Source organism: Thunnus thynnus, chromosome 2 (genome assembly GCF_963924715.1).
Source record: "Thunnus thynnus chromosome 2, fThuThy2.1, whole genome shotgun sequence".
Classification (NCBI taxonomy): Eukaryota; Metazoa; Chordata; class Actinopteri; order Scombriformes; family Scombridae; genus Thunnus; species Thunnus thynnus.
In genome coordinates, this window is record NC_089518.1 from 27,529,625 (window position 1) to 27,548,252 (window position 18,628).

The 18,628-nt window shown below is 40.5% G+C and overlaps 1 protein-coding gene across 2 annotated transcripts; it reads left to right on the plus strand.

The window, feature by feature from the left end:
- The first annotated feature begins 5,669 nt into the window (after nt 1-5,669).
- On the plus strand, nt 5,670-12,116 carry LOC137172352 (homeobox protein orthopedia B-like). 2 transcript variants are annotated; one of them, XM_067576743.1, is made up of 3 exons: nt 5,670-7,396; nt 7,693-8,087; nt 10,807-12,116. In XM_067576743.1, the coding sequence occupies exons 1-3, from the start codon at nt 7,321-7,323 to the stop codon at nt 11,308-11,310; spliced, it is 975 nt and encodes a 324-aa protein (XP_067432844.1). In that variant the 5' UTR covers nt 5,670-7,320; the 3' UTR covers nt 11,311-12,116. The 2 variants fall into 2 exon arrangements, with proteins under 2 accessions (XP_067432844.1, XP_067432850.1); XM_067576749.1 differs by having other exon boundaries at nt 5,670-7,357.
- The last annotated feature ends 6,512 nt before the right edge of the window (nt 12,117-18,628 follow it).

Consider the following 18,628-nt stretch of genomic DNA (forward strand, 5'->3'; position numbering starts at 1 on the left):
TAACCGTGTGGTAAATACAGTGCTGCTCCCCCTGCACAACCTTCGGGTGTCCACTAACAGACAGCCCGTCCAATTAAAAGTGGCCATCGATTATAGATAGCTGCCTGCTGGCATATGAGGGAGACAATGTTGGATGCTATGCCACTGCCAATACAGGCCACAGTTAGCCATGCACTAACCAGAGCTGACACCAGCATATTAGATCTGGACTGGGTTAATTCACCTGCAGTTGGCCCCTGTGTTGGCTCCATAGCGCGCTGGTTTACCTGCCCACTCTAAATGCTGATCATTAAGTTGCTTCCAGCAGCCATGATTGGTGCAGAGGGGCTCATATCATTGATTAAAAAGGAAGGCTGATATCGCAGTTATTTCAGCTCCTTCCTCTCTTTCCCCAGCGGTCAGGCTTGAGAGGGCAAATGTAAGACACATTTAAGATCAAATCGGTTTTGTTCACTAAACAGTACAATATCTCATGCTACCATTTCCACATATTTTATGGCATTTTGTCATTTTAGTTTATTTTTTAATGCGATTTCAGACGCAGAAATCGTGTCACGCACCTTTCTGATAAATAAAAAAAAAGCTAAAAGATCACTTTTAGTTAATCGCGCGATTTTGTGTGAAAATGACAACACTAATTTGTATGTCTGTGTGGAAATAGGCCCGTAGCTCATAGTTATCCCTTGTTATTGTGTGTGTGTGTATGTGTGTGTGTATGTGTGTGTGTGTGTGTGTGTGTGTGTGTGTGTGTGTGTGTGTGTGTGTGAAAGCCTCTGAACCTAATTCCAATTTCTCCCTCTCCTATTTTCCAGCAAGCTGCTTTTCCATTAACTTTGGGAAAACACGGTGGCAGGTCCATTTAAAAAAGCCCGTGCTCCACCCTTCCCATAAGCGCCTCAGCTCAGGAAAATAAGAAATTAAGAGCAGGGCTCATTTCATCATCAGCCCTGTCTCTCACCCCCCTCCACTCCCCAAACACAGAGCCGGCATCCTCCAGTAGAGCTCCCGGAGGGCGGGACAAGGGAGCTTTACCTTAGCATATGTTAACTATTACAAGATGTCTTGATGGAACACAACGAAATGACTGGTAATTGACATAAAATATGACAAAGTGTTTGAGTCTTTCTGAGGAAAGCGTCGCGTATGACGGCGTATCAGCTCCGTAATGTGACTGATTAATGAAAGATCGGCCTCGCACTTACTCAGCTGATTCTGTGAAAAATGAGTTTTGTGTTGTCATTCCGACAAGCCGGCAACCACGGCCGGAAAAGACTATTAGCCGGAATCATTATCAATAGCCATATTTTCAAACTCTATTATGGCAATCAGGCTAGAATTTATTCAATAGATTTAGTTCATTTGGTTGTAATTGATAAATAATCAAAATTTATCAATGTACTTGCACACATTTCACTAACAATCAGGGAAAACTGCCCCATTTACCAGCTGACTTGGTCCAAATTAGAGCTAAATTGATGATCAATTAATCTTGGGAGGGGTAGTGCGCCGTGTTTAGCAGAGGAGCAGCAGAAATGTGGCGGGGTGGATGGAGAGGAGGGAGGAGAGAGCGGGAGGAGACGAGGAGAGGATGATGAAGAGAATGGATGGATGGGGAAAGTGTGGGATTTGTGAAGTGAGAGGCGAGCTGAACTGGCTGGGTGAGTAGGAAGCTGCGCGGTGTTGTGGACGGCGACAACAGAGCTACAACAAGTGTGTGTATGTGTGTGTGTGTGTGTGTGTGTGTGTGTGTGTACTTTCTCGCTTTATTTCATAGTATCTTCTGCTTTCATATTGTTCCTATCATCACACAGCAAAGTAGAGCACATTTTTAGGATGTGCCTTTATGCGCACATGTCTCTTTTTCTCTCTATAAGCTGCATATATAGAGGCTTTTATATATATATATATATATATATGTGTGTGTGTGTGTGTGCGCGTGCCTATATGTGTCAGAGTGAGCGAGTCACACACTTGAAGTATCAGGTAGATCAAGTTCGGCAAGTCACAGTGAGCAAGGTCAAAGAGACTGATCCCATTTATTCTTTAATTTGCTGAGGCATTAAATTGCAAGATGTGGCTTTGCTGCAGTTTGATAATTGCCAGCACATGTTCCTAATTTCAAGCTACTCAGAGACACTACTGACCCAAGTCCTCCCCTTTTTATCTGGTATTTTAGGTGTGTAGGAGGCATGTGTGTGTGAACATATGTATGTGTGTTTGCCACAAGAATGATTAGAAGTTATTTTCACCATCTACACCTATTAAATCACAAATAATGTGATGTCTATCTTATGCATTCTCAATGAGCTTTGTGATCTAAATAAAAAAAAATATGTTATTTTCATAACACAGTAACTCATCCTGGACAACATCACCTTACTGTGACAGTTTAGAAGTTGCAATTGGTGAAAGCAGAGTTGTTTTCGGGCTGCGGTGTGAGGGGCTGTGCAGTGTGTCTAAGGTTCGCTGGCACCTGTAATGTAAGGCACTCATTACCTTCAATGATGCATTACAGCTTCCTAACGATGGAGCCACAGTAATGGACCTAACTAATGACCGGACTTAAGAAAGAACATATTCTAATAGCTGGAGCAGAACTGGAGGGAAAGTCAAGGTGTCAGGGAGGAGAAGGAATTAGATCTGTCGACAGCCGGAGAGGTCTAAATGACTGAGGTCAGAATGTAAATACAATAGATTACCGGCTATGCTTAATACTCTACTCCTCGTTAGCTAAATATTTTGCTTCTGTTTTTATGTGTGATTATAATACGATGGGATTAATTAAATAATATAGAGTATGTACGCATAGAAATTAAATTAACAGCCGGGAGGAAAAAGCACATTCAAACTGATGTAGCTTTACACTGCTGCCAGACAGTGAGGGATGATGAAAACATACATGATCAAGTGGAATCAAGCTTTTATCAGAATTGTATTGCAAACCTCAGTGGATACTCTCGGGCCAATAAGCTGTCAAAACAGATTTCACAGAAGATTTGTTTTGCTGTTGGCCCTTAAACCCTATATTTCCAAAATGTCCACGTTTCAGAAACAGAGAAAAACAGCCTTGATTTCAGATTGATTGCCATGCATTGAAAGGTTTTTCCCATGGCTTTTTTTTGTATTTTATACGTTTTAAGGGATACGAGTTGTGTCAATTTAATTTACCTTTAAATGAAATTAGAATATGACGATTGGAGTTGTGGGGATTTGGTATATTAGCAAATTCAGCTCCTTGAGTTTCAGTGTTAAATAGATGATTCTGAATATATGCATCTATGATTTGGGAATATTTTATACCCTGATGATACGTGCAATATTGACTGTTGTGATTCTAAATCACCAGCATCAGCAGTCCCATTAGCCTGTTTGGATTTTCACTGACTGTGTATGATGTTTAGGGCTGCCACCTTTTACTCAATTGGGTGACTAATCAGACGTTAAAAGGTCTTGGTCGACTGAGGTCATTTTAGCTGATTAGTCAATATTTATGGTCTTTTTTTAAGAGGAGAGTTATTAGTCCTTAAATCATCACATCACAAACATACAGTTTGTCTGTTTTTTCAGCTAAATCTACAATTTGCTGGGTCCAAGAAACCCTATAACAAGGACGATTCTGGTGATGTCGTGAGCAGAAGTGTAAATGATTTCTGATCTGTGTGAACATAAAATTGATCTTTTTATGGAGGCGTTGTTCACTTAACAACAACTAAACCTCCAACATCCACAGAGCTCAAGTGTGTTTGTACTTTTTCTTGACGATATTAAACCAATAAACGTGTTGAAACATTTCACCTTCATGTTTAATTTTGACTGGCATGAGGTGCTGAACTTAATGCCGATGAACCACATATACCTGTTAACTTTCACCTGAGGTTGTTCACACTGGATGTTTCTGTTAATTACAAGCATCCTAAACATAGAACACCTGAGCATGGGTCACCTCTTAACAGAAATAATAATGAGACATTTTAAGGCTGCTTAGGACTCTGAACACCATTTTGTTAATGACACCTACTGTGACTTTCATTTCTATTTTAATAACCCCCTAACCACCAGCCACACATACACACACACACTCACGCCACCACCACACCACCCCTCTCCGTGACACACGCCTCTTCTTCCTCATTAAGGAAATCGCTCTTCTTTGCTGATTATTTTATTTGAGGCCGTGATTACCGCTCTGTGCACCAGATCACGCAGTAACGGAGACCAGGCGGAGGGCAGCGGGCCTAATTGGGGCATGAGATGCGCGGGGTGGTGCAGCCAGGTTGGGTGGCCGAAGAGGGAAGCCTCTAATGGGTTTGCCTGTCTTTGGCTCTCCGCTCTCGCCTCTCTCTGTGCACCTCTCGGATGCAACGCACTTATTGGTGTGCTTCTTATTCCACCGACTGTCATGAAATCACCTGCACAAAACTACGTTGTGATTTGTTAGAGTGGCGTTTCTGCAGATGGAACATCGATTTTCCCTTTAGATTTCTGTAACTGAGTGAATGCAGATGCCTACGAGGCGATGCAATAGGCCTGAACAACCAGTTCAGGCGCTGGTCTGTGTTAGTGTTTGGTTATGGTGTAAAGGATCTTATCCCCGCATCTGCCTTTTGTTACTATTCTGTTGTACTATCCTATTCTGCAAAGGCCCATATGAGCAATGGATTTAACGCAGTTTGATTGCTAAAAAACCGCGGAGAGGGTGGACATGGAATTCTTGATCTTTGAAATTGCTCTACAAAATTGCATTTGTTTTTGGTGCGCTTCCATTAAAAGTGTCTCCTCGCGTGTAAACAGCCGTTCCGCACTCAGATGCGCCGCATTAACCCGGGAGGATTGTATGTGAGTGTGTTTTTACTGGGGAAGATTGATGTGGTCCAGTTAGGGAGGCTGAGTGAGACATAGACCCATTTCAAGGGGGTTCCTCTTATTACAGCAATAAGTTACAGGCGGAGGATCGGACAGCTGAGGGGGTGTCTGCTATCCGGACTGCTTTTACTGCAACAAACCTCATATCAATATGTATCATGTCTTCAAAAATAACCACCAAACCTGTTTTAATGCAGCTTATGTTTAAATGACATTATTATTATTATTATTATTATTATTATTATTATTATTATTATTATTATTATTATTATTATTATTATTATTATTATTATTGTTGTTGTTGTTGTTGTTGTTGTTATTGCCATTATTATTATTATTATTATTATTATTATTATTATTGTTGTTATTATTGTTATTATTGTATTTGTGTGTGTATAATAATTATTTATCTTGTTTATTTGTCTATGGGAAAAATAATATGAAATTACTACTTGGCCTCTAATTTAATAATAATAATAATAAAATTAATAATAATTGCATGAACAGCGCAATTTTATTTTTAAATTAGTAAAAAGAAAAACAATAAAGCCCAGTTTGATCAAATTAGCCTCAGATAATATATTGAATAATTGCCTTAAAGTTATCCCGAATTAGAATAACATGGATGTAATTTATTATTACATTAATTTAGATATTAGTATCATAAATAATTCATTACTTACATATTGATGTCATGTAATATTCAATTTTCTGCTTGTATATTTGCAAAATTTCTCTTTAGCAACAAGTGAAAATTAGCTCTGAGTTTATTACCACATTTTAGATTTTGTTTGCTTGTCTTCAGATTTACACGAATTGGAAATCAAACAACTTCCAAAGCATACAGACCGTCTCTCCGGGCTCAAGCCCTTCACAAACGCAGGGATGGCCTTACAACACACAGAGTCCCTCTCCTCCCTTTTGGTCTACACGTCTGAATCAAACGAGGCTCCTGCTCCTGCTGCTGATGCTTCTCCTGCTGCTGATTGCTTCTCCTGAACCTCGGGAGCCGGTCACAGCTTTCCTCATCTCAGTGGACCATGCACCAGTCCATTTCCTTAAGTTTTCACGCTGTGCCACATAGAGGCTACTTCCCTGCATCCCGGCAGATTGCGGTTGAGGAGCATAAAAGATGAGCTGTCTCCATGTGGTGCAGGAGGAGAGAGAGGAGTCCTCGCTCGGACGCCTCCTTTGTGCGGCTGCAAAGAAACCTATTTAGTCCCAGTCGGTGGTCTATTCACCAGGCTCACCCTGACATCTGCCAAAAGCCCTCTCTAACCAGCACTGTCTGGAGAAGTAGTGCAGATCAATGGCTGTCCTGTTAATTGTATAATAGACCTACTTATGGACCACTGCTAAAGGGGGCACAATCGTTTACTGTCTACCACGTCTGATTTTGTTTGAACCAAACAGGCCTAAATACCTTTAATTGTGCCCACGTTGATGAAAAGTCGATGGGAGTTAAAGCGGCCGATCACTAACAGAGCTTAAATCCATCTGTACTCGTTTATTTATTTATTTCCTCGATTTGTCTCCACAAATCACCTGCCATGGGGGAATGGGAGTGATATTCGTTTTGTTTGTGATTCAAGGACGGGAGGGAAGTGGGGCTCTGAGGTGCTGGATGAGGCCTGGTGTTTATAAGGCTTCTTATATATTTTCTTATAACAAACACTATAACTGTCCTGTTCTCAGTAACTTAATAAATCTTTAGCTATAAAAATATAGAGTAATTATCTTGAAAATTGTTCTAATTTATAGACATTTTTGTTATTTTGGGAAATGAGCCCTCCCTCTCTAAAGCAAAGTTAATGTCTGTAATTCATATAGTCCAATTATTTGAAAATTGAGGTGTTGATATGAATAATTTTTTTAATGGCACTACATTTGCTGGGTCAAATAAGCGTCTATACATCCTTGAGCAACATTAACCAAGCCTTTGCATGTTCCCACCTGCAGTATTTTACATGTATATCCATCTACAAACAGAAGTCCCGTCATGGCACTGGCTATATGAGATTAAACAAACACATTAAGATGTTTAACGTGGAATAATTTGAGCATGAAAAGTTAATAAATCAGAGGATGGAATGGCAGAGGATTGAATTGAATTGTAGTGTTTCGTGCGCGTTTAGGTCTATGCTCGCGCATGCTCGCGTGCGTGCGTACGTGTGTTTAAAAAAAAAAAAAAAAAAAAAGGAAAGAAAAGAAAAGAGGGGGGAGTCACGTCGCTGACATTTCCAAGCTCCTGCTCTGATTGGCTCTTATTTGAGGAAGCTCACGGGTTCTTTCAACTAATAAGCGCCTCCCCATCGCTCTAAAGGACATTATAATGCAAGGGACCTCCTTTTTTAACCACAAACCGAATTTTCGTTCATTTAGACCATATATACTTTTTAAATTGCCCCAAAGTTGTAGGGTTTTTTTGGAGCGCATTTCGCCCTGGAGCGGTACGCGATGCTCTCTCACGCCGACCTCCTGGATGCTCGGCTCGGTGAGTTATCATCACTAAACTCCGGCCCTAAACTCCACTGTAAGATTTCAACTTTTTGTTTAATCATGTGAAGTGATAAATAGAGTGTGTATTGAATTATGTTAACAGCTAAGTGGTTTATTGTTGCTCGAAGCTTTGCAGTAATTTAGCAGAAATGAGAAATGATTTGACAGCAAAATTACGATTAAGAGCCGAGCTACATGAAGTTTATTTCTTATTTTAAAATGCATCTGTCTCCTTTGTCGTATAAAGTGAATCTGTTTATGTATTTAAAGATGCATCCGCTGTAAGATTTGCCATGTATTTACTCAAAGCCTCTCTCCTCATCCTCTCAGGGATGAAGGATGCTGCAGAGTTACTCGGACACCGAGAGGCTCTAAAGTGTCGGCTCGGTGGTGGGGTGCCAGACCAGGGGCATCCGGGAGACATGGCCCCTGGTTCAGACTCTGTAGAGGGAACCACTCTTCTGCCGGGAGAAGACATCGCCACTGTGGGATCCAACTCGGCCGGCATGCCGGTGAACGGGAAGGAGCAAGAAAAGCAGCAGCAGCAACCGCAGCAAAGCTCCGGTCAGACCTCCAGTCAGCAGAAACAGAAGCGGCACAGGACGCGCTTCACCCCGGCGCAGCTCAACGAGCTGGAGCGCAGCTTCGCCAAAACCCACTACCCAGACATCTTCATGAGAGAAGAACTGGCGTTAAGGATCGGCCTCACTGAGTCCAGAGTTCAGGTAAACATTTGTGCAGTGTGGATGATTTTACAACAGGATGCAGACACTGGCGCGAGAGTGGGTGCAGGGTGTGGCATTGGGTCTAGATTTGATCTTATTGGGGTTTCTCAGCATAAATGTCCAAAAATAATCCATTAAATCCACTTGGCAGGCAGTGAGCAATATGCTATAGACTAGACTCACATCAGGAGAGGATTCAGGAACAATGTTCCTCATAGTTTGGTCACCTCGAATAATTTTTCATTTACCACAATGTTTTGCAATCATCGCTGATCTTTTTGTCCCTAGAAATTTGTGGTCATTAGATGTCAAGATTTTGGTGCATATGATAAGAATGTCCAAGCTAACTGGTGGATAGACGCCACTGGAGTAATCTAAGTTACATGTGTGTAGGTTGTCATTAAAGTGACAAAAATATATGTTTTAAAATATTTTATTTTGTAGTTTGATATACAGTACTGTAATAATAATATCCTGTCTCAGCATACTCATTAAAAAGCTCGGTTCGTCAAAAAGATTGAGGGTCGATTCGTTGTGCTCTGATATTCCAGTAACAGTCGCTTTTAGAAAATTTACCAACTACAGATTATTTTAATTGAATTATATGATTCAAATATGTCATTATTTGTTCAGATTTAGCCTGATAGTGAGCAATATTTAATTTTTAAAAGCGTTTACACTCAGTACACGCAGGACTCTGTCCAAGGTCCTGAAACATTTCTAACCTGCGAAAAACTAGAGAACTGGAAATTCCGATGAACCTGAAGTAAAAAAAACAAAAAAACATCCAGGTGTCGTTTTACAATATTAAAAAATATTGTATAACCCCACCTATCTGTTTTCTTCATTTGTTCCTTTACATTTATCTAATATTCGTTTCTTTTTTTTAGTTTTCAATTTTAAAATCTGGACTTGCAAAAAAATAGAAAAAGTTGAGATTAATGTTTGATATCAGTATTTTTCATTTTTATTAACGAAATCGTGCCTAAAATATTCTACCAATTACAGAATTTTATTAATCAACCCCCCCGCCCCCCCTTTTTTGACGTAATTATGGGAATGTTTGCCACTGTATTATTTATTTAGCTTTGCTTATATATTAATTTTGTTTGAAAGTGGATATGTGTAGATAATTTAGCAACAATCTAAACAGGCTGAAACAGATTATATTCACACAATGCTTTTTTTTTTTTGAACAGACATGCAGGAACATATCAGGCTCTAATAAACCAAACACATTATCAACCAATTCCAGTCTTATTTATAACAGTGAACGGGTTATTAACCAGTGATGTGAAATTCATGCAAATGATCCCACTGAAAGCAATAAAACCAGTATAATCATTAGTCACCTTAATAATCAATTCTTTATTCCATCGAGTGCAGGATCCTCGCCGCTCGGTGCAACTCTGCTCCTGCTGGCTGTTGGTAAACATTAGTGCAGGCCGTGCAGGTGCAGCCTTCAGTGGGCGTGTTGGCCCGCGTGCGTGGCTCCACAGCCTCTCCTTTTAAAACGCTCTATCAGCGACGTCTTAATAGGACTCAAGAATGTATTGTACTTTTTTAATGGAATGAGAAATTGCATTTTCTTTCCCCCCTGAGTGTAATGGGTTTGGGCGACGTTTCACGGATGGCTGAGCGGAATGAGAGCGAGATTTCACTTTTAATACGGTGGCACCGACTCACAGCCTCGCGCGCGCATTAATCACGCCCGATGATGATGAAATCTTTATAAAGCTCAACGGGGACGCGCGTGCGATTTTAGTTGCGTATATGTGGGGTCTGTGTGTTTACGGTGCGCGCGCGTGCGTGTGGATAAGTAGGTTTTGTCTTCACATAGATTGTGTACAGTGGGCCATTTGTATTTAAGCCCACACAATATTTGTGGCAATTCTCAGTTAATCTGCGTGTAAATAAGATGTTAGAAAGATAGATTGTTAGGCTCACTGCTGCAGAACAGCAGAAATAAAACACCCTGATGCGTTTTAATAGAAAGCCCCTTTGCTATATAATATTGTATGCACAATGAAATCCCTAACCCTGGCATTGTGATGGTTTCAGATCCATCCATAACGTCTGAGAACGCAAGATGTTGTTTTAACAGTAGCCGCGTGGTTGGTATTTACAAAAACTTCATTTCAGAGGCTTCTCTTATGGTTATAAAGACTGTATACTAATATAATTCAGCATAATTCACGAATTACACCTGCTGTCGGACAGCAACCCTTCAAAGTTCTGCCCAGATTGGCTGGTAGCAGTAAAATATCCCAATAAGACATTTATGGGGCTCTTGTTTGCCCCAGTTCAACAGTGGTCTTACAGGAGGGTCGGAATCACAGCAGAGGCCCCTTGTTGTTCAAGGACACTCAGGGTGGATTATATCGGCGGATACATGAAGGGTTCTCCAACCACCTTGCAGGCTGTCTGTCTATCCCTGCCATGGCCTAACAATATAACTGTTAACTGTATAACTCTTGGCCCTATAATGTCCCATTAGAGACTTGAAGCTCTGTGGCGTTGCAGATTTAAGCGGGCTTGTCGTGCGTAATGGTATATTCCAGCATATTGGGACTCGCTTTTAACATCTTTCGGCTGATGATGCCTGTAAACATCAAGGCCACCTTGCTGCCCTCATCATGGTGTAAAAACAGATACTGCTCCAAACATCTAGTCTAGTCTATCCACATGATGGCTCATGGTTCCGTATCTCTGGTTTCAGGTTTGGTTCCAGAACAGACGCGCCAAGTGGAAGAAGAGGAAGAAGACCACCAATGTTTTCCGCGCCCCGGGGACGCTGCTCCCGACGCCAGGCCTGCCACAGTTCTCTGCCGCGGCCGCCATGGAGAACAGCCTGTGCTCCTTCCACGCCAACGACTCTCGCTGGGCCACGGGGATGCCGGGGGTCTCCCAGCTGCAGCTCCCGCCGGCCCTGGGTCGCCAGACGGGCATGGCGCAGTCTCTGTCACAGTGCAGCCTGGGTCACGGCCCGCCACCAAACTCCATGGGTCTCTCCAACGGCCTGTCCTCCAACGGCTCCGGTCTGCAGTCCCACCTCTACCAGTCGCATTTCCCTGGAATGTCGGCCTCTCTCTCCGGCCCCACGAACGTATCGGGCTCCCCGCAGCTGTGTAGTTCCCCGGACAGTGACATGTGGAGAGGGACAAGCATCGCGTCACTGCGACGCAAAGCGCTGGAGCACACAGTGTCCATGAGTTTCACTTAATGACTTTTCAAAACACCCCACCACACTCCTCTTACACCCAACTAACTCCCTCTCCCAGCCCCAACCTCCGGCTCTTTTTTCTGTTTTTATTCCGGCTATTTAGATCAAAACGAGAGAATGAGCGAGCTAATCAGGCCTGAAACGTGAGAAAATGGAAAAGGACAACACTGATGGACAAATGGAAGAAAAAAATAACTTGGGTTTGGGGTTATTTATCTTGTTAATTCAAAAAGGATTTTATCAACTATTGATGATAAATACTATTGTAATGATCTCGAATATAGGCCCTAATTACCGAGAGCCAAACAATCGTCGTATTTACGTTTTCATTGAGTGTGTCTTTAAGCACACATGTTATTGTGTTCAGGTGAAGTTGTGTTATGTCAAAACGGTTATTTATAAGATTGGTAACAAATTTTGGTAACAGCCTACCACACACGCACCATACTGTTGGTGGGCCTATTGAACAGGCATGCACTGTGCATGTGGATTTAAACGCTTGGATTATTTAGGGAGAAAATGGTGCACACTCAGATTGAACAGGTACTTTTGTTAGGCGACCTCAGTCTCGTCTGCATGAGACGAGAGCATACGAGAAAAAAAATACAATGATCTTTCAGTAGGCCTACTCTGTTTTAGGATGTTTTGTGTAGATAAAACATTCTTGCTATGTACCCGCTGGTCTTTTTTGTGACATGTTTTAACTTATTGTATGTGCTATTACTTGACACATTTCTTAAATGTTTGATCTTACATCGAAATGCACCACATTGACGGGTTTGTACCAATTTAAAATGACAAACAAATAAAAGTAATTTTCAAGAATGTCAAAACAAGAATGATTTATGTCTCCATTATAGCACATATAGTTATTTTGTCTGAAGAATATAATTGACTCTCAGTAGTGACATTTGGTATGGTAGTGATGTTATTGTAATATCTTATTTGCTAGTTTATTCAGATTATATCCATCAAAAATGATTTTAGGAATATTGGTTAAGTCCATGGTGTAGGCTTGAATGTAATTTTGTTAAATTTGTAATGTTAGTGCTCGTTGCTCAGTGACCTGTAGGGTTTTTTTTAAACAGTGTTCATGAGGTGACAGGGTTGAAGGGTTTATGAAGGGTGACTGGTCGCACGGTGGCAGACAACTGCGGTAAAGATGTCAGTGCTGTGATGTGACGGTCATTGCCTTTAACCATGACGGTCATCCCACTGAGCAGACTGGATGGACTATACAGGAAGAATCGCAGGCCTGTGTGTGTATCTATGTCTAGTCAGACTACATCACTTGTATCTGCCGGGTAAAAATGGCTGCTATGATCCCATCTCACGAAATAGAGGTTACATAATCGATCAGTGGCTCAATATTTACATTGCAGCAAAATTAATCTTATTATAACACCCAAATGGGTTGTTATAGGAATACCAGAGGATGTGAAAATATCAAGACCGCCTAGTTCCCATATGAATGTTACTGACTATAATGGCTTTCCACCTTATTTTATCATTATTAAATATCAGCCTGAATCTGGGTCACATCCTGTCTGATACACAGCCTACTGCAGGCTACGTCTACGACATTGCATTAAGAACCTAGTGTAGATACAGTAGTGCCATTTTGCCAAAAAGCACATGTACATACTGTACATAGACCAAGTAACTAAACTGTGGTTTATCCTCAAGTTTAAGACAGAGCTGGATCAAGGTTGTTGACGTTTCTGTTTCATTGTCAGATTTTTTAGCCCATTTCCTCTGTTATCTGTAGGCTAATACAAGTGGAGTGGAGTGCTTCTGTAAAGTTACTGTAGTTCATATACAAGCAAGCAAGCAAGCAAAGGTTATTTATATATATATATTTATATATAGCACCTTTCACAAACACCAGTTACGAAGTGCTTCACAGTCAAAGAAATAAAATAAATAAATAAATAAAAAACCTGACCTGAGTTACACACCAGACTCATACTGTATAAATTGTGGGGGGGGGGGGGGGGGGGGAATCGAAATACAGCAAAAAACAAAAACAACAACAAACAAACAAACAAACAAAAAAGCATAACCAAATAAGAAGTAATGCAGACTTACAGAGCTAAAATTGTGCACCTCTGCATTAGCAACAACGCGTTAAAGTCTTTTACGCACAAACAGCTGTCTCACATTTATCAACCAGTAGCCAAACAAAGATATGAGCACAAACACATGAAACAACAAGTAAAATATAATTTAAATAAATAATATAACATGTTGATCTTGTCATTTCTTATGGACTGTCTGTTAGGAAACTAACTAAAAAATACATACTTTTTTTTTTTTTTTTTTTTTTTTTGCAATTTCACACAACCGATAAAAATCAATGTAAAACTGCTGCACGCCTTTACCTTCGAGGCACAGTGGGCATACAGCATACAGTCATGACACCAAAAGATTAAATATATATGAATATCATATGTTTTAAAGCTATTAAACAAACAGTATTTTGAATTATTTATGAAATCAGACACATTGTCATCCTGAAGTTGGTAAACTGACACATTTTTTTATCATTAGGCGTAACTTGTATACTGTTTACTACATGTCATAACAAAAAATAAAAAATAAAAAAAACAGATAAACGCCACTAAGCGATTTAGCTTTTACACCTTTTGATCATTTGACATTTATTTAAAATTCTTCATTACTTGCCCATCAGTTCCGTAAGAAAAACTCTCACCTTGTTTGCATTACTTAAATTTCAAATTATCCCGATGTGAGATGTGACGCAGCTCCGAAAGAAGTAAATAAAAATTTTCCATTATGAAAGTGAGCGGACCTCACTGTCTGCGTCAAAGATTATAAGTGTCAACTTGAGCCTGAAATCACAGCAGCTCAAATTAATCAGCGTGTTAACCTCATCTCGTTGTCAGCGCTGAGGCCAATTTACGGTCACGGGATGGTAATTGATGAGATATGGCATTACCATAAGCAGCCCCACTGCCTGTAAACTTATAATTGGAGTTTCTGTAACAATGCAGGGGGGTTAAACAAAGGATTAATCATAATTAACAAAAGTATATTACTTTTCCCATATTAAACAGTTGGTTCCCACCTTTTCTATTAACATAAATTTGTTTGCAGTAATTTACTGAATTATTGAAAATACCAACCCTAGTCAAGACCCTGAAAAATTCATTTATTCTTCTTTGTGCTCTCAGATTTGTGTGTGTGTGTGTGTTTCAAACCCTATGTTTCTGTTATACCCAATTAGCTTGAATGAAATAGCCTGAAGTTTTCCAACATGCAATAAAAAAAACAATTTTGACATTTTTTTCAAGCTATTTCCAAGTCTCCCATGCTGCAGAAACACAACACAGGATCACACTGTGATTACATTTATAGATTGATACAATGACCAGGTCACATTATGTTGTTTAGATTATATTATAAAGATTATATTATAAAGAAGCTTAATTACAACACACAAGGAAAGGAAAACCTGATGGTAATAAAACATTTACTTTGTCTATAAATTAAAATAAAATCAATAGTCAAATCGCAATTAATGTATTGAAAATAAATGAGATAGGTTGTTATCAGTTGTTTATATTTATTTAACACATCAAACAGTATAAATCATGAATGTCAAATCCATTTATTAGTGGAACGAACCTCCTCAATCTGACATTTAAGTTCAAAATAAATTGACATCTTTTGGGAAACTGAGAGAAATTTTAAAAACTTTATTGACTGTTTGCTTTGTTATGGTGTCATTTTTTTTACCTCCCATCACACATCCCAGCTGTGGCCTTGCAAGAGTCAGTCTTTTTCTGTTTGTTTGTTTTGTTTTTTGGCTGGACCACAACAGTGGGGCCAGCCCTGACTGACTGAATGACTGACTGACTGACTCACTAACTGAGTGAGTGAGTGAGTGAATCAGTGAGTCAGTGAGTCAGTGAGTGAGTCAGTGAGTGAGTGAGTGACTCACTCACTCACTGATTCACTGGCTGACTTGTTTTTTGGCTGGACCACAACAGTGGTGCCAGCCCACTGACTGACTGAATGACTGAATGACTGAGTGACTGACTGACTGACTGAGTGACTGACTCACTAACTAACTGACTGACTGACTGACAGACTGACTGACTGACTGACTGACTGACTCACTAACTGACTGACTGACTGACCGACTGACCGACTGACTGAGTGACTGACTGACTGAGTGACTGACTGACTGACTGACTGACTGACTTACTGACTGACTGACACACCCACTTTACTACAAGAACCCCCCATGTAGTAAAGTAGGTGTCTTGTAGATACTGCAAAGTCTGTAGATAGACCTACTTGGGCCAAAGGCCCAAGTACCCCATTTTGCACCAACTGGCAGCAAAGGCAATTAAGCTGTTGTAATTTTTGCTGTAGGACTGTTAATATGTCACTTATTATTATTATTTTTTAATATTTTTCAGGCGAGAAAGTAACCATTTAGATTCCCAATATGTGGTCAGTTTATCCAAATAATGCCTCTTTGAAAATTTGCTGCAACGTTTTCGAAGATGTGAGGGGGCCGCTGGCTGGGCGAGACCAGATGTTGTGATTGATAGAGTCATTTGATGCAGTCATGTGATGTGGTCACATGACTGTCTTACTTGCATATACTTTAGTGTGAACAGTCTGCTGGTATTGGAATACTTAATCATTCATTTAGTAGGCAATATGCAGTACATACTGATTGAATATGTAGTAGGCAGTACGCTAGTATGCGATTCCAAACACTTCTGATTGGCTTTGGTAAATGCTAGGTTGGATCAGCTGGAGGGACAAACGTTCACAAGTGCGGTTAGGTTTAAGGTAAGCTTTAGGTTAGGGTTAGGGTTACGGTTCAGGTCAAGTGCACATTGAAGAAACACAACATGTACAAATCTCGCGAGAGTTCCACAAATCGTCCCTCCAGCTGATCCAATCTAGCACCAACGAGAAGAATCTATCTGCAGTCTTGCAGACCTACATGACATACCCACTTTACTACACGACACACCAACATTTCATACATAGTCCAGCCATATACTAGGCTTTGACCTAGTCTTGTTTTTTTAAGAATGAATGCATTTGGCCCACCCACCCTGCAGAGGCATGTAATTACAAGATATTGCATGACAACAGTTGATCAAACGTTATAACCACAGCCAAACTTACTGCTGCTCCACCCATCCATCCCGGCTGGCTGCAGTGGTGTCAGAGTGTGTGTTGTTCTGGTAAATCTAGCTCTACGCGTGGCTCAGCCCACCAGATCCAGCCCTGTGCTGACTACTGTGTCCTGGGCTGCAGTAACAGATGTGAAATCACATTACCCAAACGCTGCAATTAGTCTCACTCGCTCGCGGGTTAATGAGTTTGTGGAAATGTGCGACCCATTCCTCATTAGGTAATTTCTCATGCACTGATGAGAGAGAGAGAGAGATGTGGGTATAGCAACTCACTGGAAATGGCACATAGTATGCTCCAACACATACTGTAAGGCAAAATGCAGCATCCAGCTGAGGGCGTACACTGCAGCTGTCCAATTTTGGGAGGAAAACTTATCACCTCATCATGACTCATGGAATAAGACTTCACATGCATGCTTTTTTTTGTCTGAGAATGCACAAGAATGCATGTTACCTGTGAAATGAATTTTAAAAATCCATCGTTGTGTGTTTCCATCCAAGTTCGATAACAGAGGGTTACTAAAGACTGCTGGGGTTACATCAGTCTGTCTCATTATAAACTGGCTATGCCTATTTCCTCACTGCGAGGCCAAAGAGCCTGTGTGTGAATAGACAGCCTAGGGCAAAGCTCTGTCAGGACACAATGGACGACAACAAAAGAACTAATTAGCAATCAATTACCGACGTGTTTCTGTCCTGCACCTTTTATCTGGTTGTAGAGCAGGTTACCACTCAACATGTCCCATTCACACACACACATACACCACCTGCTGCCTGTGTATGTGTGTGTGTGCATCCAATATGTGTGGTTTTGGTGAATTTGGATTATTGTAGGGATGTATGTGGTAACCCAGTGATACGTGGTGTGATGCAGGAGAATGTAAGCTCTCTCCCTTGTGAGATAAAGGTGAAAAATCTTCAAATTAATCCAATTTATGCCTTTAGAGGAAGTTGCTTTTCACTGTGTCTGCGTCTCTGATTGTAAAAGATAGTTGTTCATTAGCCTCATCTGTGCCAATCAGTGTCTCTTTCTTCATAAACGCTCCTTTGTTGTATCTCATTGCCTCTGTTCATTGTTGTGATTACTTGTAGTTGATCTAAGTTTAGACTGAGGAGAAACATTTCTTACATTAAAGAATTTTCAATCTGCAACTTTATAAAAACCAACATAGATAAAGTAGATTTAGTGTTTGCCTAATTTGGGCATGTGGCTTGCTCATTTCAGCATCTCCCTCTTCACTGCGGTGTACCATACACATATGCACACACACACACACCCTCACACAAACGCACACACGCACACACAGTGACATCTGGGGGGAAAGTGTGCTGTGAGGAGGCTGCGAGTGCCTCTCATGATAACAACTCTGCATCTCAACAACCTGCATCCATCATCATCAACACTAACATCTGCTCTGAGCCTCAGCCTTAAATCTCTTTCTACCCCCCTTCAACCCTTTACCTCTCTCTACTTTTCACCCTCTCTCCTCTCTCCTTTCTTCTTCTGTTTCACTTCTGTCTATCTTTTCTTCATGAGATGCCAGTGTGTATGTGACTGATTCTTTTTTTTTTTTTAAACCCTCTGCTCAATCTGCTTTGACTCTCATCCAAACTCTCCCGTCGTGAATTTGCAGCATATATGTGAATGTGTTTTGGTTTCAGCCATCTTTAAAATCAATATTTAATGATGATGTTATCAGTGCTTTTATGTGTAATTTAGCTGGTGTGTCAGTATGAATGAGAAACTGTCAGCTTTATGGCATTAAGCATTTATTTTCTGTTAATGGGTGCTCCTGGTGGTATTACAAAACAAAACCCGGTGGACGTCTGATGGATTTGTCTGTTTCATTTCTGTTCATGCATGCATTCACAGCCGTGCCTGCATGCATACAGTACATGTCTACTTATAAACACACAAAGTCTAGTTGATTGTTCGAAATGTATAAAATAAGGAATCTACAAATAAATGCCTTGAATACTAGACTTTGATGTGACATTTCTTGCTTTATAATACCAGAATATGAACACATTGCCTTGCATTGATTTGATCTTAAAACACAATCTATCAAAGTAGCTGTTTGGATGATTTTGACATTTTCCAAAGCCATGAAAGTTACTTCACCTCCTCAGCT

What these genes read in the sequence shown, in the direction of transcription:
- LOC137172352 (XM_067576743.1), top strand. Translation starts at nt 7,321, where the DNA reads ATGCTCTCTCACGCCGACCTCCTGGATGCTCGGCTCGGTGAGTTATCA. An exon ending in CTCCGGCCCTAAACTCCACT is followed by an intron (nt 7,397 to 7,692) that starts GTAAGATTTCAA and finishes TCATCCTCTCAG; the next exon opens with GGATGAAGGATGCTGCAGAG. An exon ending in TCACTGAGTCCAGAGTTCAG is followed by an intron (nt 8,088 to 10,806) that starts GTAAACATTTGT and finishes CTCTGGTTTCAG; the next exon opens with GTTTGGTTCCAGAACAGACG.